Source organism: Anopheles coluzzii, chromosome 2, assembly GCF_943734685.1.
Source record: "Anopheles coluzzii chromosome 2, AcolN3, whole genome shotgun sequence".
Taxonomy (NCBI): domain Eukaryota; kingdom Metazoa; phylum Arthropoda; class Insecta; order Diptera; family Culicidae; genus Anopheles; species Anopheles coluzzii.
Genome location: NC_064670.1, coordinates 9,903,136 through 9,926,071, shown reverse-complemented (window position 1 = coordinate 9,926,071; position 22,936 = coordinate 9,903,136). Strand labels below are relative to the sequence as shown.

The following is a 22,936-nucleotide window of genomic DNA, read 5'->3' as shown; positions in this document are numbered from 1 at the left end:
CAAAATTTGTGATGAAAGCTGAATTTCTTTGCAAGGATTGTCACACGAAGCGTATACTTTGGCGTAAACTGGATTTCAGCCTTATACCAACGTCACACGAAGCGCAGACTCAAAAAGTTTAGGCTTGATTTGTAAGGGAGATCGTAGACTTCCCGTCAAACGATTATAGGGTTGTATGGCTTAAATCCAGTCTACGCCAGAGTCTACGCTTCGTGTGAGGTAGGTATAATACCGGTGGCAACGCTTTTTCGCATGCGATTTTATCTGAAAATCTGTCAGAATTGTATATGGGATGTGACAGATAACGTCGGACATGTGATTTTGTCGTACGACGGAATAAAAAAAATGATTTCGTCGGACACTGCATCCGATTTTATCTGTCAAACTAATTGTGTGATGTTTTGTAGGAACAACATCTACTTAATTGTTCATAATCGTTAAACTATAAAAATCATCAAAATAATCGTAACATGAATCAAAAAAGCGTTCGACAACACGTGCGATAAAATCGCATTCGACGGAGCACCGACACGACCTTAAACATGTTTTCGTTGCAATGAAAATTTGCATATTGTTTTCGCAAACGCGATTATCGCGTCGTCGCGTAGAAACGCTGTATGAAAGAACAGGTCCCCTTCTGTCAACTGCTCCTCCGTCAATGGGCACCCGAATGGCCGAGCCTGCGAACCGGAGCGAAGAAAAGCCAAAACTTCACCAGCCGATCGCTCTTCATTCGCTGTCAAACGCTGCAACTGAACAACACGGCTGCGGACCGAGCGAACGAGCGAATCGGCAAAAAACCGTGCAACTGTGGTCGATTGTTTTGTGTCCGTCACAATTGCCGTAATCGCGCTGTGCTTAGTGGCCTAGGTAGGTTTGGCGTGTTCGAGCTCTCGCGTAATCCCAACCCACCCCACGACGTATGTGTGACGTACACGGCTTCCTAAGCTGCATGGGTGCATATGTGTGGTTTCGTTTCGTTCATCGCTGACGCGCGCGCCGAGATAATCTTACCCAGGCGATCCCGGACGGTTATCTCGCAGGTCCCACAGGGTGGCGTGTGTTAGTGTGTCGCTCTAATCGCTGCGCTTTACCTCCCGGACGGTTTGCGACGTCACGGTTTTGCCTTGCCCTTGCCCTGCGGTTTCCTGCCGTTCCTTGCACTGCGGTTCCCTCTGCCGAGAGTGATTGCGCTTCGTGGCCTTCGTGTGGTGTGAACGTTGAATTAGTTCTTTTATTCCCCTGCACATTACATTAGTGTCCCGGTCCTTTCTGAGTGCAGAATAGTTTTCGAAGTGTTTGTGATTTTTTTTCATTCCCCCTTCCGGACATATTTTGCACAACGTCCTTCGCGCTTCGTACGACCAATTGCTAGCGAAGGAAACGGGGGTGAGCGGTAACAAATTGATACGTGCGTGCGAAGTGCGTAGTTTGTCTGCGGTTTTCACCGACCATTCACTCGAGCGTACCCACACACACACACACACACATACACACAGTTTGAAGCACAAATACACAGCATCCACTCCCACCGGTGTGTGCTTTTCGCGAAGTAAATTGCCCAGCAGCAGCAGCAGCTGCGCTACACCTGCCTTGCTACACTACCCGCAAACCCGGAAGGGGTTATGTAGCCACCCCTCCCCCACGCAGTGTCTGAGTGTGTGCGTGCCCGAGAGTGATTCAGTGTTTCGTTTTCCCCATTTTCGTCCGTGTGCACCGTCTTTTTTGTCGTGTTTTTTCCGAGGCCCACTTGTTTTTCGTATGAAAAGTGTGCAGTGTCGTGCGGTGAAGAAGCAGTGGCAACCAAACCATATCGCTTTGCTGTGTTACAATTTCCTTTCCTCTTTTTCTCTTTCTCTCTCTCTCTTTCTCTCTCTTTTTCTCTCTATCTCACACACACACACTCTATTCGGGGCCCGCTGGCAGGTTCGCAGTGCTGCAGTGTTTTCTAGTGTGGTACCGTAGTGTTGTTGGCGGTGAATCGCGGCAGCAGGCAAAGACATCCTCCCCTGGTTCATGGCCAACTAGATCTCGGTAGTTGGCCGTGTTGCTTTGCGGATTACCTTTACCTTGCCCGTTCCCGATCGAAGTGTGTGCCCTTTCGGGACGATGCGTGACAGTGTTTGCTGTGTGTGTGTGCACCATTGTAAGCCTGTGTTTTCCCTCTCTCACTCTCTATCTCTCACTCTCTTCCTCTCTCTCTGTTCACCTAGACCGGATTGAAGCTGGTTGAACCATTTCCCGTAGCAGAAAAGTGTAAAAATTGCAGAAAAAAAAACTTGTAATCGCTGCACAGTATGGTGGTGATAGGGGGAAAGAAATAAGAGGTAAGTTTAGCTTTCTACATTAAGTTACATTTTTTTGTACACCATGTCGTGGAGTTGGCAAAACAGTGGATCAGTCCTTCTTTCCAATCCGACGTGTCTTGCCTCTATGTCCCTGTGCCATTGTGGTGATGGGTTAAAGTTGGCAACAATCTGGAGTCGACTCCGAAAATTTCTGAACCTACCTCGGAAGGTAGGTCCCGCATTATCCGGAGCCATTTGGAAGCCTCTGGTGCCGTCCGCAACCGCTCGGAGTCGTCCGGAGTCGTCTGGAGTCGTCTGACGTCATCCGGAATCATCCGAAGTCGTTCTGTTGCTGGCCCGAAACGGCCAGTGCAATTGTCAAACAGGCATTTCATCTCCAACGCCGACACCTGCTGACTCCGGTCGATAAAATACTAGATAACAACGAATTGCAAAGGCCATCTTTGGCCGACTCCGGACGACTCCGGACGACTCCAGGTCGACTCCCGAAGACTCCGGACGACTCCCGAGTAGATTGGGTAAATCTGATTCAGTTTCATGTATCTGAATGAATCTTTGAAATGATGCAATTAATCTGAATCTCTGTTGAAAAGATTCACGAATCTCGAAAGATTAATGAATTTCAGAACATTCATATATCTCGAAAGATTTACGAATCTCTAGGGATTCATGAATCCCTGGAGATTCGTAAATCTGAATGGATACACGAATCTTGGAAGATTGATGAATCTTACAAGATTCATGAATGCTTGGTGAGAGAGAATCATGAATCTTTGGTGATTCGATTCTAGATTCAAATCATTCATCTCCGAAGATTTAGCTGAATGAATCGCAACGAAGGATGCATAAAACCTAAACACTACTCCCGAGGACTCCGGGCAGAACCAGTGGTTCCAGTTTAGCCGGAGTCGGAAGTCAGACTAACAATAGCTGGAATCGGATCGTAGTGGTAGGTGCGCTCCAGAGAGCACACCACTATTGTGAACCTAGTGCTCTCGGCCGTTGAACTGTAAACAAACTTGCTTGCTTCAATCCTTGAGCCCTTGATTCCGGGTTCTATGTGCTTTGGACCTTCGACTGGTTGGAGCAGCACTTCTACTGCCCGGTGCGGAACGGCAGCAAGGATTTATGCCGATTTCACATACAGACAAACTGTGTGTGTGTGTGTGTGTTCTTGTTGCTGCAATGTCAAATCGTGTCCGAACCGCTTTAAGACGACGATGGTTAGAAATTCCGCCCCAATTTTATCTCCAAAGTCGTACCCAGTGTCACATAATTTCTGTTCAAAAACTTCTATGATTTGTAAGGAAAAACTTTTATCAGTAAAAAAAAAACCCATTTTCTTACCAAATTTCAATGCAAAATGTAAGAAAAAAGTTTAACGAAATTAAACGGCCACATTGCAGCAAAAAAGGACGCTTCTCGTCCCTCCTTCGTGCCTCTTTCCCAACCACAACCAACCCCCGCGGGGGGCACGTGAATGGAAAACAAAATAGTACCATTAAACCTACTTTACATAATGAATGTCAATTGTTTGTGCGTTTGACCGTTCGCGCAGGCGTTTGGTGCGGTGAGGGAGGGCGGGGCGGTGTGTTTAGTCAGCCGGTGTTTCGTTTTATAGCCTTGGCCACAAACCATGTCGGTGTCGGGGTGAGGTGTGGATATGGTGTACGGTTGGTGATGTGTTGGTAAGGAGAATGAAAGTTGGGGAGCCCCGGAACAATTATTTTTCGCTGTTCGCCCGACCAACCAGACCACCCATCTGTTTCTGCTGCAAAGATTGCGGGGTAGGTTGGCGGGATGGCGATGTGGTTTTGCAAATTGACGTAGGAGGACTGGCGCAATATACCGAGAAATGTACGCCAGACGGATGGGGACTGGCTTTGGCTTTCTCTCATCTTGACGTCGTTCGATTAAAAAAAAAGAAAGACTCTCTTTGCACACCACAGTACAGCATAAAGACGTCAAAGGCTTGTGGGCGTGTGTGTATGTGTCTATGTGGCTTGGAAGAGGAATTTTAGTACAAATAGTCACATGTCAGCACTTCACGGAATGTGTTGAATTTGTGCTTAAAATTGCAAGAAAAAACAGTCCACCAACCATCAATTGAATCTACACACCTACACGATTTCTTCATAGGAAAAAGATAACTGTCTTGCAACGAGCATAGCGGGTTTAAGGCTATGCAAAGCTCCGCGTTAGCCGGAAATTTTTGAATGAGATATTAATATATATTTCAAAGATTATAAATCCAATATGCTCTACGCTATTTCGTCTAATTTCGCTCTTAGAAGTGTTTTGCCTTTTATTCCTCTTTAAAGCCATGCCTAAAGAGTGCATTATTACCATGAGATGACCATGACAAATGCCCGTACCGCTAACTCCTCATTCCCTATACTCCGTTTTCTCTTTCTAGGCCACATGGCCCATTGACCTTTTAAGCAGCAATCAAAAACGAAAAAAGAAACGTAAAAAGTATACTCCATTTTCACTTGATATTGATATATTGATGTGTCTTGTTGTGATTTTCTCTGTATTCAATTCGATTCATTTGCAAAAAAAAAAAATTATCGGAAAAAAACCATATCTCCAACGTGCTCCAATAACCCAATCAAAGGGGCTATCACCCCCCGGGCCCTCTGGTGGAGTAGGGACGAAAATCATTCCTTATCACTGGCTGGTTGTGTTTGCGTTTACCGGTATTAGCCGGCGCGCCGGCTGTTGTGTGGGGTATCATTTCCGACAGCTCAAATTGCGAACAGCAGCAGCCAGCCGGTCGGTCGGTCGGTCGGGTTGGTTGGTCGGTTGCTAACGCCCCCCCAACTACCGCCCGTGTCACTAAGTTCTCAATCCCTTTTGCGCTTCTTCCGTTCACCGTTTTTCTGATGGTTGTTCCCCCGTACCAATTATGCAATCAATTAATTAGTCCAATCAAGAACGAAGGCGGCGGCGTACACAACACCCCACCACCACCACCCACAATTTGGTGGCCCCCGCTGTGTGGCGTCTGCGTGTGTCTGCGCACCGATTGATTGGTCTGTGGTTCTGCTGGTAGCGGGCGGGGGGGGGGGGGGAGTGGGGCGAAAGAAGACGAGGAGATTCTTGCGTGCGGAGATCGTTTTTCATCGAGACACACGCCAGTCACGGGCACGGCGTTGTCACTGTTGGAAAGAAGATCGATTCGCCTGATTCGGTGCCCCGGTCTCGGGTTGGCGGCAATCAGGCACAACATCCTACGGCATTTACTTAAGGTGTCCAACAGCGAAAGCGAACGATGGAGTGAGTCTCAGTTTTAATCCTTCAATGATAGAAATAAGTTTCAGTGAGTTAGTATGCAAGTAGCATCGTGTTGCGAGCCAATGTTTTCATTGTTACTAGCTTTACGAGGGGGTTTCGAGTAGTGATGGGTAAAGTTGGCAAAAATTCGGAGTTGACTCCGATCCGACTCCGATTAATTCGGAATCGACTTCGGAAGGTAGGTCCGCCCTGCATCATCCGGAGTCGTTCGGAATCGTTCGGAGTCGTCCGGAGTCGTCCGGAGTCGTCGGAGTCATTCGTAGTCGGAGTCGTTCGGAGTCGGAGTCGTCCGGAGTCTTTCGGAGTCGTTTGGAGTCGGAGTCGCCCGGAGTCGTCTGGAGTCGTACGGAGTCGTCGGTAGTCGTTCGGAGTCGGAGTCCGATTCCGGTCGACTCCGAATGACTCCGGACGACTTCGAACGATTCCAAACGACTCCGACTCCGAACGATTCCGAACGACTCCGACTCCGAACGATTCCTGACGACTCCGACTCCGAACGACTCCGAACAACTCCAGACGACTCCTAACGACTCTGGACGACTTCTAACGACTCCGGACGACTCCGGACAACTCCGACTCCGAACGACTCCGACGACTCCGGACGACTCCGGACGACTCCGACTCCTTGCAGATCTAGTGGTTCCATTTTGCCGGAGTCGGAATCGGACTAACAATAGTTGGAATCGGATCGGAGCACTTTACAGCACTTCGTGACGTATTGCTCGACATCGCGTGTACGGTGGTAAACCATGCTGTGTCTATGGATGGATAAGTGGCTAAGTAAAATCGCTCACGGCAAGTTTTTCAACAGCTGTGGAATGAATGATTTCTTTCAGCATTTTATTGGTTATCAGTTCTTCCACATGATTTTCAACATGCCACAGTCTAGATCGACTTTGACAGCCTTTACGTGCGATAGGGCAATGTTTGGGTTTGCGAAAAACACTGTAAGTTGACTTTTGATGCAAAAATTAGGTAAATTTGGTCGTCACCTTTCCAAATGGATCATTTTACCTGTGTTCAAATATCGCGCTATTAAACACAATCCAGATTCATGCCGATAATCATGTGGAAGAACTGATAAAGTATTGTGACGTAAATACAATTTGTATCATCTGTGGAAAAACATCTCGCAAATGGTAAATAAGCAAGAAGACACCTTAAGTCCTCTGGAATTATTAAATCTACTGCGTTCTGTTCTTTCCTACAAGTTGTAATACGTGTAATAAAAAAAGAATACATCACTGCAAATTAGTGCATAAAGCAAACCAGAGAAAAACTTCCCTCGATTTTTCTAACCCAATCGATGCCACAAAGAGTGTTTTATCACTGAGTGGTGAGGTCTTTCCCGCACTGCAATGTAACAGAAGGTCGTCACCAATGAATCGATCGAATCTTGTATAGTGGTGGTGTTGGTAGTGGTGGAGGTGACCCATTAATATAAATCGCTGTTTTGCTGTCTGGTCTGCCATGCTTTCTTCCCGTCGTTCCCGTTTGGGTTCCGTGTTCCGATAGAGAGATAGAGAGGGTGGATTGCTTCGCCTTACCCGTCGCGGCTCAGCACGGATCGTGGTCGGGGAGCTTAGAACTCAAACTTTAATTTAATGTCACCCCTTACCGTGCGTGCCACCCGAGTATCCCGCATCAGCGCAAAAGCGTCGCCGTCCTCTCCCTGGATAAATGGGGATGGATACCCGGTGTATCCGTGTTTCATCCAGCCGTACGGTTACCATGCAACTTTACGCTTTAGCAGCAGCAGCACCACGATCACCCGCCGCCGCCCCGTAGCACGCAACTATCTCTCTTTACACAAACAAATCGTGCCCGCGTGTTGGGAAGTTTCGAAGGTCATCGACGACGCCGTGGTAAAAGACGCGCTTGAGCGAGGAGAAAGAGAGTTAGGGGGACTAGTTGTCAGCGTGTCCTAGCCAAGGGGATGCCAAGTTAGGTGCCCACAGTTTGCACGGTGTAACCTGAAACACTCCTCCCTTCCATTCGAACGCCCTAGGGAAGCGAAGACTCTTCCGGCTTCGGGCGGCAGGCAGGGTTCCAGTTACTGGGGTTTCACGCAGAAAACAGACACCGGAACGGGACGAGGCTTATATGTTGTAGTGGTGGGAGGTTGAGGGAGGTTTTTCGGTGAGATAATTAGACGTCGTGAAACGTACGAAAGAGGGGGCAATAGGATCAGGATGCTTTCACACGTTAGAAATGGGCTGTCAGAAATTGGCAGACAGCAGTTTGGTGCCTACTGGCTATTGTCTAGCTAGCGTACATCAGGGAGCAGAGCGTAGTTGCGCTGTTGTATAGTGTATAACCATACGCACCCTGGCAAAGAAGGAGAGTCGTGTCTAGGTGAAAAATATGTGCAACATTTCCACAACCCATCATCGTCGAACGTCCGACTCCGGAACCGTTTTTTTTGCGTGACGCTTTGGAGCATTGGAATTTTATGGAGCACATATTTTTTTTCTTTTTTGTGCTGATTTTATTGTAGCACAAACTTCTGCAAACGCTGCACAGCGTGTGCCCCTGTTGCCCTTCGAGCCTGTAGTAATCCATTATCGATGTATCACTTGTGCTGTGCTGTTAAATTAATTGAAACTTCACTCCAATTAGAGCAGCCAGAGCCAGAGCCTGCGTCAGCCTTTCGTGTGTCCGCAAGCGCTTTACTAGCGCAATCTAATCATTATCCGCGGGACGGATAAAAGTGCTTGCTGCTCCGCGGGCGAAACAAATTTTCCGGATGAAAGCCATTCTTGCAGCTTTGCAGGGAAATCAAATCATCCGTTCGCTTTTAACCATTCCCGATAAACTGACCAGCGCTAATTGGCCTAAGGATATTGGGATCTATGTGTGTATATTGGAATTCCAGCTGTATCTTTGTCGGAGTCAATAGATGTTTTGCAGCTGTTGTTGGCCTGATTGTAATTAAGGTAATGCAGTTCAGAAATAGAGCATGAAGATTTTTTAATCATAAATACAAGCCTTTGATAAATTTGGAGCATACACTGCTATTCTGCATCCTTGTAGTCAGCGGTAGAACACTTTTTAGTCATCGAAATTGACCGAATGGTATACTCAGACTTATTCCTACACGCGGGTTATACATTGTCACCCTTTTTCCATACATCCATTATCCAATAAGCAGTTCAGAGAGAGAGATTAAGGCCGGTCTCGTGGTACGCTCGTCAACTTTTACGACTTTGCAGCATACCCATCATGAGTTCAAGGCCCCGACTATCTCCTATGGGTGATCAATAAGTCACTAAAAACTAAGCTCATTAGTGGCACAGGTACAGGTAGGGCTTTACCAGCAACGGTTGTGGTGCCAAAGATGAAAATGAAGAGTTCAGATTGATGATGGAATAACTTCCGTGGTGAAACCCTGTCGTAACTATTACAGAAATATTCGGTGTGGTAGCCGTCTTTGAGTCTCCCATTAGTCACAAAGTCGAAACGGTGAATTAGGCAAAACCACACACACACACACTTGCTACACTTGGTTTTGACGGGCTTGGAACCGGAAATCATGCATCCCCATAAATGTCTGATCCTTGCCCAGCTAGAACGTTGGGGTGGATGTGTATAAGAATAGCTCCCAACCTCACGATTTTCCCACCACAACCGGATAAAGTGACCCAGTTTGTTGCTGTCACACGGGTGTTTGTGTTATTGTCGCCTAGCATTATTACCATTACCTCCATCAGGACAACCATCAGGCGGCTGCCCGCGCTTAGTCGTTGATCTGTGTGCTACACACGACACAGCACGGGCGGCAAATGGTCTACGGTAGGCATCTAAGCCTAGACACAGTTGACTGGAGCTGTCCGTTCTCGGTACTGTTTCACCATCGGTTTGTGCTTACCTTTCTGTGTGTATTTATACCCACACACACACACACACACACACACACAAACAACCGTTTAGGGCAATCATCTTGTACAAGTCGAGAAATGATCTCTTCTCGCACACACTGTATTTGCCGCCGTGTCGTAATGCTTGTCTAGCAGCTTCCTGTTTCTCACCACTTACAATCTCGTATCCTCTTTCTCTTCTACGCGCCCTCTAGTTGAATTCCCGGGCCCGGCCTGATGTGTTGCCTCTGTTGGCTTTCGTCCTTCTCAACGTGCAGACTCCGTCAGTGTGGCCGTAGCAGCAGCAGTAGCGTATGAGCGTACCGAAATAGAGCCTATTTTTGGAACACGGGGGCCGCTGGAAGCAACACGTTAACCTGTCGACATTGGATCCGGTCGAATTGTGAAGGTAAGCTTCAAGGCACGAGCCATTGCCGACACATAACTCTGTCCGGTGAAATCATAAACACGTTGCACCATTGTACATATAGGTTAGGGTGAGAGAGGTGGCAATCATTCGTCGTCCTGCTTGATATTGTTTTGTTTTGCTTTTTTGACCATTTAGAAATCTTTTACTGTACATACTCCCATCAAACTTTGTTATTTTGCTGTTGTCTTTTCTTGTTTTGTTTTTACTGTGTTATTTTTGTAAATACTTTCATTGACTTTTGGGACTTTTGTTTAACTGTTGCTAGGTTAATGATTAGTTCTATTTGTTTCCAACTGTTTCTGTTTCATCGTTCTACCCGTATAATAATTATTTTCTAATTCTTTTCCTTATCTTTCTTTTCTTTTCTTTTCTTTTCTTTATCTTCCTTTTCTTTTCTATTTTATTTCTTTGGCAAATGGGAATGGCTATACTCCGTCTAATAATGAAAAAAAAAACGATGAAAATGAAAACAATTTACTTGTATCTGATTTGTTTTTTATGTGTCTGTTTGTGTAAATATTGTTTACCTCAAAGTTTTGAACGGTGTTAATCGTTAAAGAAAGCCGGTGAAAACACAGTACCGCGGTCCGACGAAAGCGGTTTTTAGGCAGGCTTTGGTTGTGTTGTCTTGCACTTCGGTTCGCCAACTATGAAATCGACCGGTGTGCAACGAGTTACAGCGAGTGATCACCCTATGCCGCAGCAAGGCGTGCGTAGTCATAGCTGGAGAGGTTCCGCCTCCATCAACGACCGGATAGCTATGGACAAATATCAGGAGCGGCGGCCATTATCTCTACGCAAGACGCGCAGCCAACGTCTGCTGGACCAACCAGCGCTTCATTCTGTCGCCAAAACTGCCAAACTGATGCCACGGTTTACGCGCATTCAAGGTACTGCTGCCTCCCCTGCTGTCGTGGCAGATAGATAGATGAGCATAACATTTACCCAGCCTGTTCGCTGGACGGACGCCAACATAGCGATTTCTTTCCTTTATCCCTTATCATAATGAATTGGTTGTATGTTGTTATATACTAATCATCAACGCACTTGGATGTGTGTGTGTGTGTAACTTTGTCTAAGTTTTAGACTGTAGTGTTCTCATACTTACTAACCATAGCATAGCTCTTTACTAGCAGCTGCTGGTGCGGCATACGCACATCATCAAAGTCACTTTTACCTCTCCCTTCCCGCCATATAAATCAATTACCTCAATCAAAAGTGCAATATACCAGTACAGTCCTTTCACGATTCAATCAACCTACTGAAGGTCGTTGGTGCCAGCGATCCCTTCTTCATGTTTAAATCACGCCTGACTGCATATTAAAGCGACAGTGTCTTCATCTCGCCATCACTACAACGGCTCCATCCATTGTTCGGTGGCAAAATCCTACGGCTGTATCATACACTTCGCTCGCGCTTTTGGTCGCGCCATACAATAAGTCTTCCGCACCCGACGGACACACCTCATGCTTATCCCCAAAACCCCCCCATGTGTCATGTGCACATGGACATGGTCATAAAATGCAACCGAGCCTGGTTGTGCGCTGGCGTTGTGATAAGTCTTCGGCCATAAACGTTGTGCCCTGGTGTGTCGTTGCGTTGGCATAAATGTGTTTTTTTTTTCTTTTTTTTCAGTTCGCCGTTCTGCTCATATCCTGCTCCGCTGTCAGGGGTGCTGCTGCAAGTAGTTTACAGGGTTTTCCAGAAGTTCTTATTGCTGTGGGACACTTTATTAACTTTTTCTTACGTGAAATGAACGTAATGTAATGGGAATTGGACTCTATAGCCATTGTTGGACTAATCTAATAGGAATTTCAAAAAAGGCTGTCCAAAAAGCGTGCCAAAGTCCAATTTCCAGCATATGAAGTTCACTTCCAATAAGATAAAGTCCAGGAACTTTCCCACAAGTATGAGAACCCCTGGAAAACCCTGTATGGTTGCGAACGATCAAACTGGATGTACTATCAAGTATGGAAGGCACAGGGGGATATAGACGCGCGCTTTCCCTCTGCCTTTTCCCTTTTCCCAGGCCTTGTATCACGGTCTCGCGTGTCCTTTAACCCGCGTGCCATTAAAAGCTCACTAACAGCAAGCCAAGGCGCCCCATAGCCCCCATAGTGGGTTTAGTTTAGTGGCGCCTACTAAATGTGTTCACACTTGGGCAACAGCAGCAACACACAGACTTGGCTCGCTTGATGGACAATTAATTACATACGCGAACTCCTTCGCCCGACCGACTGGCTGGCCGTTTGCGTTGTGTTTCGGGAAATGATAAAAGTGTTAACTGCTTACCACTGCCGCCCACTCTCTTCCGTGCATGTGTGGCTTGGGGGCCAAAATGTGAGAAGCTTTTAATAGAGTATTATCTTGTTTTTTTAATTGTTATTCTTATTCTTTCATTATATTGTTTGAGCACGCCCCGCGGAACGATGCATCCCAGCGTGGTAATTAGATAATAATTTAAGTGATAAGCGCAGCCCGCTGATCTTCCGACCGCTCCCGGGCGGCGGGGACAGACTTCCTCGCAGGCACAGAGCTTTAACGTTCTTGATGAGACATGTGCGCTGCACTCGAGCGCGGGTCGTACGGGAAGAGCAAAGTCGCGAACTTTCCAGCAAATTCCATCCACTGCAGCCCTTTTTCATTCGCTTCGATTCGGTTGCAATAAGCGCTTTTTGCTTCCTCCGTAGTTATCGTTTGGACGCAAAAAATGAGAGCTTTCAAGAGCTTTTCCGTGCACAGTTTTGCGCGTGTTTCTCGTCCCGAACCCGCGAGATGATGATAACATTTTCTTCCCACGAATTGTTTGGCCAAGGCACGACGACGGCGGACCCTCTTTTGGTCCACTTCATAACTCTCACTCCGTGGGCAAAAAAAAAACAAAAATCGCCGCTACTGCTGTGGACGAAAATGTGCACTTACTTACTCTCTTGCTTTTCCGCCAATTTGTGCGCGCCTTCGCCTTGGAGCAAATAGCAAATGGATGAAGGGACGCAGGTTTTTTTTCGATTAAACACACACAATGTGTTAGTGGGTACATACCGCCGAAGGAGTAGCATGTTTCTTTCAGTAAATTGTTGTTTCGTTTTTTTTATATATTTTTATTTTGAAGGGCAAAGACTTGGGATGGATCTAAGAACAGTTGAAAAGAGTTTTGTGTGTGTTTTTTTTGGTTTGGGCGCTCCTTGGACGTTTCTCTCTACTTCTTTGCCCCGCCCTGTGTGTCAGCTTTGTTGAGTTGATGGGTTTGCAGTTGATCCCTGAGAGCCTTGTTGTTGTTGTTGTTGTTGTTGTGAGCCTTGTAAAAAGGGGATTGATGGGAAAAGGGATGGCTGTAAAAGTTCCGAAACCTTCTTATCTGCTCACATCTCCCGTCCGGTACGGCTGGCGCGCGGTGGCTAATCGATCGAGTCAAAAGTTGTCCTCCACACTACATTATTCAACTGCTGCTTTGCGCTTTCATGTGCACTGGCCAGCAGCCGGAGCCTCCGTGAAGGGGCGTTCTTCGGGGGAAAGTTTCCGGCACAAAACAGGGGACGGAGTCGCCTCTCGTCGTCCCTTATTTTTTGCGTTGCGGACTATTAGCCTGCTAAAAATTGTCAAAACATCTCAATGGCTTTCCTCGAAGCAACCGTTCGATGGGAAAGTTAGCGCCGTTGGGCATCTTCGGATCTTCTGTGTAGTATTGGACGTCCATTCTTTGCTGCTTAACACTGGAGTTCATTTAGAATGTTTTAATGCTTCACTTGACACTTTAAATCTCTTTTGCATCACACCCACACACACACAGTCACAGGTGGCAAAATTTGGCATTTTATCAGAGCATTTGGGCAATTGTGTGAACAATGTGTGTTGAGTATTGCCGCATTTGGTGTTTGCGCGGGTAATTTGATATTTGAAGGAGTCGGACCACACACACACACACACCCGGCAAACGAAGTAATCAGAAAATAAAACCCCTTGTGTGTGTGCGTTGTGTAGCTTCTTATCGGCGAACACTACCGGCATCGGTTGTCGCAGAAACTGTTCTCGCACGCGATAACGCGCGATTTTTTTCTTCTTCTGTCACCTCCATATCTCAAACGCGTCACCTTTTTTTATCGTTGTGTTGTTGCGCTCTGATAGATCCCCCTTCCCCCCCCCCCCCCCCCCTTCCTCATCCCATTAGAGGCACAAGTGGCATGGTGTGTGACGTCAATGCAGGGCGTAATAGAGGGAGGCATTTTCATTCCCGCCAATGCTCTTTTGTTTGCTCTTGGCTTTTATCGTGCGTCTTGTGCCTGCGTGTGTGTGTGTGTGTTTGGTGCGATAGTTGCTGCTGGGAAGGCGCGCGTGTACTTCTTACCCGAGGAGGAGAGAAATAGGGGCAGAAGAAGCTCTTTGTGCATTGAAAAATGCAGTCCTGGCCGAGTTTTTCCTGTGCCGGTGAAGCGTTAAACATGCAATCTTAGAACATATAGGACCGGTAAATGGGATTAAGATGTATATGTACATTACCTCCTTTCATTGCATTGCCTAACCGGGTACTGCAAGAGATCCTAGACTAATCCATTCAAATCTCTGAAATAAGAAACGTTGGACCAGCATATCTTGCTCTTTCCACCGCAATGACTCTCGTTGCGTAAGATTCTACTAATCGATAACACCATTGGGCAAGGCACTAATGGATGACTTGCCAATATATAGTGCAATCATTCATCGTAAAAGGGATGCATGAATTCGTCCGATTTAAAGGTGTATTTTTTCTTCAGTGAAGCTTCACACATTAAAACCTTCCATGTGTAATTTATAACTATGACACGCGGTTTCGGTACTACAAGGTGTTTTGATATACAAGGTAGATTACAGGGTTTTTTTCAGGAGTTCTCATAGCTGTGGGACACTTTATTGAGTCCTTCTTACGTGAAATGAACTTAATGTAATGCGAATTGGACTCTATAGCACTTTTGTTGGACAAATCCAACTGGAATTTATAAGGCGCTTGTCCAAAAAGTGTGCCATAGAGTCCAATTTTTATCATATGTAGTTTTCTTCCCATAAGATAGAGTCAAGAAAGTGTCCCACAACTATGAGAATCCCTGAAAACCCTGTTAGGAGATCAGGTGGTGGAATACGGAGCAATTTGACAATTCGTCACTTGACATAATGGTCCCCGGTACATGTTGATGGATTCTATCTACAATTTTTTGTTAATTAAGCATATTTTTCAACTTATTCTAGGCTTTGAGGATTCTTATTTAACATTCAAAGATAGATTGAACGCAGGTACTGCAGCAAACAATAATAAAAACGAGTGTTTTTGTGTGAATGTATTGTCAAATTTACTATGTTTGCGACATATTGAAGGATAAGAGTTAGGAAATCTTCCATATTACTTCTTTACTCATTGTTTCCCAATTATCTCCGAGACGTATAGACGATTAAAGTGAACTTGGTACGCTTACCTACTTACCTACATACAAAAAAGGACTTAAGAACTAAGAAATCTGTTCTATTTGCTATGTTTCATGTGCGGAAGCTAATGGTTCGCGGTTTTAAAATGACGTAAGGTCCCTCGAATATGGTGACCCTCGAATGGCGCTTTTCCACCACCTGAACTCTGCAATGCACCTTGGTTTTATGCCCGCTGAAGTGTACGCCAAAGTGGTGGAGCTGGGGCTGGACGCGTTTGACATCACGCATACCACCCTATCAGCCTAGTATCTGTCTGGCCTTGTGTCTCTCTGTGTTGTGTAGCCCATTAGTTGGTGAGTTAGATGAAGTGTGTGTGTGTGTGTGTGTGTGTGTGTGTGTGTGGAGAGGTGCACACAGGACTCGTTATCCTTTTTATGGTACGGCTCGGTATGCATTATGACAGGGGGCCGCGTGACCGCCGACCGTCATTACCGAGAAGTGGCACTTGGTGTAACACACTGCGTACGGGTAACGATGCGGGCTGGAACTAGGCTAGTCTCCAAGGGTGGTTTTAGTGAAACAGGTATGTTGAATTTTGTGCCATGATGAAGTCACACATCACACGAGCTTCACAAACACACTAATGCTACCGATTTCTTCATTAGTGTATGTACCTTTCTTGGACGAATAGCAACACAACAAACTCGCTCGATTCCCACCGAGATTAATGATGGAATCAATCGGATGATGATGATGACGATCGTTTCGGCAAAGTTTCGTGAAACGACAGGCCACGCAGAACGGGTGGCACGCGTGATGGCAATCGATTGCTTTGTTAACACCAATCGGGGCAGGAAAGACGCAAGTCCGAAAATTCACACGGTGCTTAGTCGTGTGTCATCGCTGTCGGTCTCTTTTACCCGACCGTTACCAGCTCAAACCAAACCCGGCGAACCAAGCAGCTGAACAACAATGCGTCTTAATCATGGAGCCATGGTAGCAATGATACACGTCATGGCGCAGCATCGCTGTAATCCGATTCCCTATTGTAGAATCTGATCCTAAAGGACTGAAGCTAAAGGACACTATTGCCAGGACAATGATGCTCTTCAGCGTGGTGCAGTAGAGATGGGAATATATTCACCCTTTTGTAGTTTGAATTAGAGTAAAAGGCGAGGCTCTAAAGAATTGAATTTTTAGCTAACGAACTAAATACTAACTACAAGACCCGTAACATAATGCCCTAAACAAATCTTTTTCAGTACTCCTTTCCGATTGTACTCATTCCTTCTTCTTGCCGACTAGCGATTCACTCGTCCTCATTCTCATTCACACACTGTCCCGACTAATGATTCACTCTTTGCGGATTCAACTCACCTACTCTCCAATGCGATCATAAAGATATTCTTTTAGGATGCAATGTCCAAACAACTAACATTCTGGCTCAACTAATCAACACACTCTTTGGAGATTTAACTTACTGGATCGTTTAGAGTTTGATTCTTTTCGGATTGATTTCACAAGAAAATGAATCATAAAAATAGAGTAAATAGAGTAAAATATTCACATAAACTCGATGTGCTGAGTTGAACCTAAATATTCACTTGCCAGATTCAACTTACTTAGTGTACACTAGAGAATACTCACTAGTTTCAGTAATATAGATCAGAGAAGTTAGAATCTCCAACCCACTTTGTTAAGGTTCATACAAAATAGTGCACTACTCAAATCATTTTACTACTCATTTGCGAATCGTCTTACCTTAACTCACTCCAATCAATTTACTCACTATTTTGGGATTGTACTCGCTCCATTAGTGCGAATAAAACTCCAACAAAAAATGAGCCATAAAAATAGCGTTAATAATGAAGAGGTTCATATAAGTTGTTCGGTGCTGAGATGAATCTATACATTCACACAGCGTACACCTACTCACTTCTAACTCAGTGTGCACATCTCTAGGCGTGTTGATTATTAGCCACTCATCAGTTGTTGTAGCATTTGTATCATTTGTAACATTTTTATGCTTTATGTGGCCTTTTTTGTTCTGGGATCATTGTTTCTCGTCCCCTGTAGCAATTACTCCAAACAAGTGCGCTCGTTCGTAGTACAAGTGCGTGTACAACAGAAGCGCAGCATGTGGCCCCCCTAGCACTCTCGCTCTCTATGGCCAATGCTCTATTGTTGTATCCGTTTAATGGATCCCTGCGGCAAAAACAAAGAGTACCACCCGCCATCCCTTTTGTGTTTCAATACATCCCAAGCACCTTATACGTGCTTTCAGTCAGCTCTTTGCTTAATATCGCTTAATAAATAGCTTAGTTAATCCTGTTTCAGTTGAAGGCGCGCGAAAGATGTTCCTCCGTTACTGTGTCGCCTTAAAAATACACCCATCGCGCCCAACACATTGTCTTCTTGCGGCACGTTTCACCCCCTTTTGCGTACGCCACGTTTCATTCTCTGCAGCTCAACCCAACCAACGCCAATCGTTTCGCAAACACGATAATGAAAGCTGAACGCTCCTGAACTAATACGGTTAAACGGAGTAGAAAGCCCACGGATCAAACGCCGGCCGTGCAATGCTGCGTTTGATTAATTCCATTAGCGCGCTTCCTTCCCACCTTTTATCGGGTTTGGGCGACGGTTGATTGCAGACGCTTCCCCCTGGCAATGGGACATTCTTCAGTTTGTTCTTATCGCTCGTTCCTTTTCTTCTTCTTCTTCTTTTCTTGTGCATTCTTTCGCTGCCGCTTCCCTGGATGCTGGACGGAACCTGGTCGCGCGCGTGTTGGCATCACAGTGTTAAGCATCATCAAATTAGCGACCATGGATAAGCTGCGCGAATCGGGCGCAGCGGATGATCCAACCACTCAGCAACGGTTGGCCACGGACGGCCAGGGTGGAACTGCGGCGGCGGCCGGCGGCGAAGGAACGTCCGACGAGTACCATCATCAGTTTTACAACACCGGCCGGATAGGACGGCGGAACGCGCTGCCAGACATACTGGGGACGCACTGTACCACGACCACGGCCGATCTGTCCTCGCAACTCGGTTCCCTCTCTACCTCGGGTAAGTGTGTGTGTGTGTGTGTGAATCTTGTTCGGTCGCTTGTCCGGGAGAAGAGCAGGAGCCGATAAAGCGAGTCCTTAAGCACGAACAATGGTTTGATGGGCGACGAAAACGAGCTTCTCATGTGGTCCACGCAATCGAAGCGTTCTCTTCGGTGAAGCTTCTCATTGCACTGTTGTGCATACGGCTAGTTAGGATGGTGGTTAGGTGGTTATTGAAGGCTTTCAATTGTTTCGTGAAACTATCCTTTATGTCGTTGATTGGGAATGGGGTTTATGTTCCTTTCGAACAGCGTGACACGTGTTGAATGCGCTAGCAAGCCATATTAATAGCAGCTGTAACCTGTTATTGATCAAATTACTGTTAAATTAAATCAAAGTAAATGCTTTTTTCTGTAATAAGATAAAACAAAGTACATTTCACAAGCGCGTATACACCGCTGAACAGTACAAACGGCGGCACACTGCCTGAGTGACGTGTACACACCTAGCGAATGCATCCAGCAGAGCGAAGCCGTTGAACATCGTTTGATTTAATTAGTGTATAATTGGGCCACGGGGCAGGCAAACACGTTCGAGCCGTATGATTCGATTCACTATTAACACTCTCTCCAATTTTGCTCCCATCTTCCCCGATACACACAGACTGTGCCGGTAAGGCGTCCGACGGGAGCAGTAGTTGCATAGCAGCCGGAAACAATGGTCAACCGCCACCGACGACAACCGCTACGTAAAGCCAGCCCACCTGCTGTTGCTGCTTGCTTGCGCCTGAGCTTGCCCGAGAGGAATGATGATGGGGTGTGGGGTTCCCGCGCTCTCCCAGTCTATGTCGCTGCACTATGTTTGGGCAGACAAAACAAAGGAAAATCCTGCCCACAACAGTGTGTGTGAGTGTCAGTGTTGTGGAAAACGTTCTGTGTGTCGTCTTCGATACCGAAGTCAAAGTGTGGACCGTAGTGGCGTTTCCAACAGACCGACCAACACACCCGGAAACAGGAGATGGATGCGCGTGGATGGTGTGAAAGGCGCGGAGAAGTGTGAAAGAGTGGGTTTCTGTTTAGGTAATTTATTTATTTCCCTCTCAGCCTGAAAAACTCGATTGCAGATCGTTCCCGCAATTGGAAGTCGGTCGAAGAGCGTAGGCTTAGTAAAAAAAAACACACACAAACACGGAAAAGCGCAAGGCAAGAAGAAACCCGACCCCAAAGAGCCAAAGATAGTGGGATGCGCTTCGAAACGGTGGTGGAAAGTGGAAGCAAAAAGGGCGGATAAGCGGAGAACATTTTTAAGTAAGATGCTAGTTAGATGCTTTCGTATGCGAATGTGGCTCAGTTTTGTTTTTTGGTAGTTAGGACAATGAACGTAACGAAGGTATGGCAGCACACCTGTCGATGCGAGTACAGCTTTTTTAAGGTATCCCATGAATCCAGGAGCCCATCCCATGAATGGTGAATGATGTCGTTGGGCCGAAACGATAAGTTATTAGTCGCCGATCTCGCACCAGTAGTAGTGTTGCGCTACAACTCTCTAGCTGTAACGCTCGTTTGTCAATGCTGTGGATTGCATATTGCAACAATGCAACAGTGTTTTGCAGCAGGGTGGAATGATACTGCTGCTATTCTGTGTAATCTACCAGTGTTTGAGGCCAGCGTTTTTATTCTAACAAACGGGCAATGTTAATTACCAAAACTTTAGTGATTTCGCTGACTTCAGATGCATTTTTAAACATCTCTCGAAAGGTTGGTTCGAAGTTCCTTCATGGTGTCGATTGTGTTGCGTTGCCCTTCAGGTATTATCGTAAGGTGGGGGCGGTTCACGATCATCGTCCTTCGAACTTTGTTTGCGATCGTTCCCATGTACTGTAGGTATGGAGAGGTATGGTGTTTAGCAGTCCAGTCACTGGTTGATACTACCAAGAGATCTTTGAAGTGAATTATCACTAGCTTTAGTAAACTACGTTTCGCACACACGTATTACAGGGAGTTGATCCTTTTTAAATGGTATCGCTATAATTTATAAGATCCGATAAAGATAACTTCGTTTAGCTTCTAGCACCACCTGACAATGACAGCTCCTTGCAGCCTAGCAGCGAACTGCAGGGTTATAGATAGGTTGAAAACCCGTGAATCATCTACAAAGGCTCTTAGCACGCGTAAGGCGCCACAGAAGTAATATGTCCTATCCCATGTATGACTTATTCCTTCCCACGCACGCCACTCCCGCCCATCGCACATGTCTTTAAACGATTTGTTCCTTACACCTGCTCTCACTAGGGTAAACAACGAATTTTTGCTCCTTTTCTGTTCATGTCCAAAGATAGATTTTCACACGTTGCTTTTTCCACCTTGTCTGGGGAGAAACGCGTGGAAATGGGGGATGCGTGTAGTAATGTGGTAATCTTACGAATTATGTCCATGTGATAAATTAGACGAACCAAGGATGAAAAGGAATACAATAAGGAGAGCAAATCAATGGCAATTTACTTCGTGCAGACGTGTTGCGAATTAGTTTCTACTGTTGTGTGTAACTTTGCTGCGTTTTGTTGTGCAAATGCTCTCTTTCGCTCTGTAAAGCTGCTGCCAGTTTTCCATGACTATCTTTTTGTTTTATTTTTGTTTGTTTTTTGGTTGTTGTACTGAACGTTCGGGTTGTTTTACTTTAATCGTGCACAATGTTTTAGTTTTGCAGTATGAATGGACGGGACCCAGGAGTATTCAAACGCTTTTTTGAATGTTACAAAACACCACGAATCTTACCAAGGTACGCTAAAGCGATTTAAAACAGAAGCTTTTAAAATGAACATCACGTTAACATATGAGCAACAATAGGGAGGAAGTTCGAGGAGACTCCTTAGCAGTGGAGCTGAAGTATGAGAGGCAGAAGAGGGCAGAGTGATAGAGGGGGAGAAGTGGATGATAATAAAAGCATGATAAAGGGGAGAAGAGAACGCCCCCCCCCCATCTAGATGTGTCAATTGTCGAAATACAAAAATAATATAAGTTCAGTGCAAAAAAAAAACAAATCCTCCCCGTTGACGTTGGTAATGCAATTTAAAGGATGAAAAAGCCTTTAAGTGGCAACTGGTAACAGTGACTTTGCATTCGGAGCCCCCAATAACAGAAATGAAATTTACAAAACCAAGAGTTTATACAACTAAAATTAGGCACACTGTGAACATTAGAAATCGGAGAGCGGAGCGGAGGAAAAATTGGAAGTACAGAGACGAACGGGGGAAAAATAGTGAAACTGGAGTGTGGAATTATTTTTCTAATGTTTTGATGAATTAATCACTAGTCTCAGTACCGGTGATGATGTGTGTTGTGTTCTTTTTTTGTAGTCGCATATTTGTAAGCTTGCCTAGGAACGCAAGGGAAACAATTAACACAATTTCGAAGAATCCTTTTTGTATACACATTCACGTAAAGTCACGCGTTTCAACCGACGCTAGAAAGTTGCATACCACAACAAAAACGAGAAAAACAAATAAAAAAGCTCAACCCCCCCCCCCCCCCCCCTTTGACACCATACCGATCACACATAGCATTAGCAGCAAAATGTATAGGTTTTAAGAATTGTATTTATGCTAAACCGGTATATAATATATACACATACACATTACAATGAATGAATGAATAAATGAATGATGGCGCAAAAATTGAGCCAGTTTGCAGTTTTTCTATTGATCGATTTAACGCAACAAAAACGTATGTAAATTTAAAAATCAAGATGTTCAGAGCAACGTTTCGTCAACATCATTATTTTAACCCTTTTAATTACTGATCTTACTTCGCACCAAGCTCACAATAGCAACAACTCGATTAATTCACGGTCGACATATTTTTACGACACGTTTGGAATAACTCCCGTACATGGAACCAACCCTGCACAATAGTGATGGGAAAAATGAAGTTTTGGTCGGAATCGAATCTGGCTAGCTCCGAAAATTTGTTTAATCGATTCCGGATAATAGGTTCGGAATCAGTTCCCGGTCTCGGAATCGGAATTAGTTCCGTAATCGAAATCCTCTCCGTAATTGGAATCAGAATCGCCTCCTAAATCAGAATCAGCTCTGGAATTGGAATCGGCTCCGGAGTCTTCATGATACAGCTTTTTCCAAGGTAGTTTCGAATGTAAACATTGTAATTCACCACATTCAAAATGTTGTACCACATCGATCTTAATTAATTTCTACAGCATGATTTTCAACAGGACTCATGCTGAATCGAATTTGACAGTTCTTTGTTATGTGTTGAAAATCATGTGTTGGAACTGACATTGCATTTTGAACAAATAAACCATTTGACAACTGTTGAAAAACATCTGGGATGCGATGAATAACAGTGTTTACAATCGAAACTGGCTTGGAAAACCCTACAATGGATCGTTTTCGAGTACGATTGTGGTTTTTTTGCGGCTTGCAGGGTTTTCCAAGTCATTTTCGAATGTAAACATTGTTTTCCATCGCGTGCAAGAAGTTATTCCACATCACTCTATCATTCCATTTTCATCATCATAATTTTTAAGCTCTTCAGCATAATTTTCAACACTTCACCTATCAACGGATGATGAGATCTGGCTTC

General features: G+C 45.4%; 1 protein-coding gene across 4 annotated transcripts; it reads left to right on the top strand.

Moving 5' to 3' along the window:
* Positions 1-706: 706 nt before the first annotated feature.
* LOC120949408 (uncharacterized) lies at positions 707-22,011 on the top strand. Of its 4 annotated transcripts, none has more exons than XM_049605299.1 (6): positions 707-870; positions 2,214-2,327; positions 9,679-9,872; positions 10,428-10,783; positions 18,088-18,357; positions 19,002-22,011. In XM_049605299.1, the coding sequence occupies exons 4-6, from the start codon at positions 10,543-10,545 to the stop codon at positions 19,088-19,090; spliced, it is 600 nt and encodes a 199-aa protein (XP_049461256.1). In that variant the 5' UTR covers positions 707-870; positions 2,214-2,327; positions 9,679-9,872; positions 10,428-10,542; the 3' UTR covers positions 19,091-22,011. The 4 variants fall into 4 exon arrangements, with proteins under 4 accessions (XP_049461256.1, XP_040222600.2, XP_040222601.1 ...); XM_049605300.1 differs by lacking the exon at positions 707-870 and adding an exon at positions 878-2,146; XM_040366666.2 differs by lacking the exon at positions 2,214-2,327.
* Positions 22,012-22,936: the final 925 nt, after the last annotated feature.

What these genes read in the sequence shown, in the direction of transcription:
- LOC120949408 (XM_040366666.2), top strand. Translation starts at nt 10,543, where the DNA reads ATGAAATCGACCGGTGTGCAACGAGTTACAGCGAGTGATCACCCTATG. An exon ending in ACGGTTTACGCGCATTCAAG is followed by an intron (nt 10,784 to 18,087) that starts GTACTGCTGCCT and finishes TTGGCATCACAG; the next exon opens with TGTTAAGCATCATCAAATTA. An exon ending in CGGTTCCCTCTCTACCTCGG is followed by an intron (nt 18,358 to 19,001) that starts GTAAGTGTGTGT and finishes CGATACACACAG; the next exon opens with ACTGTGCCGGTAAGGCGTCC.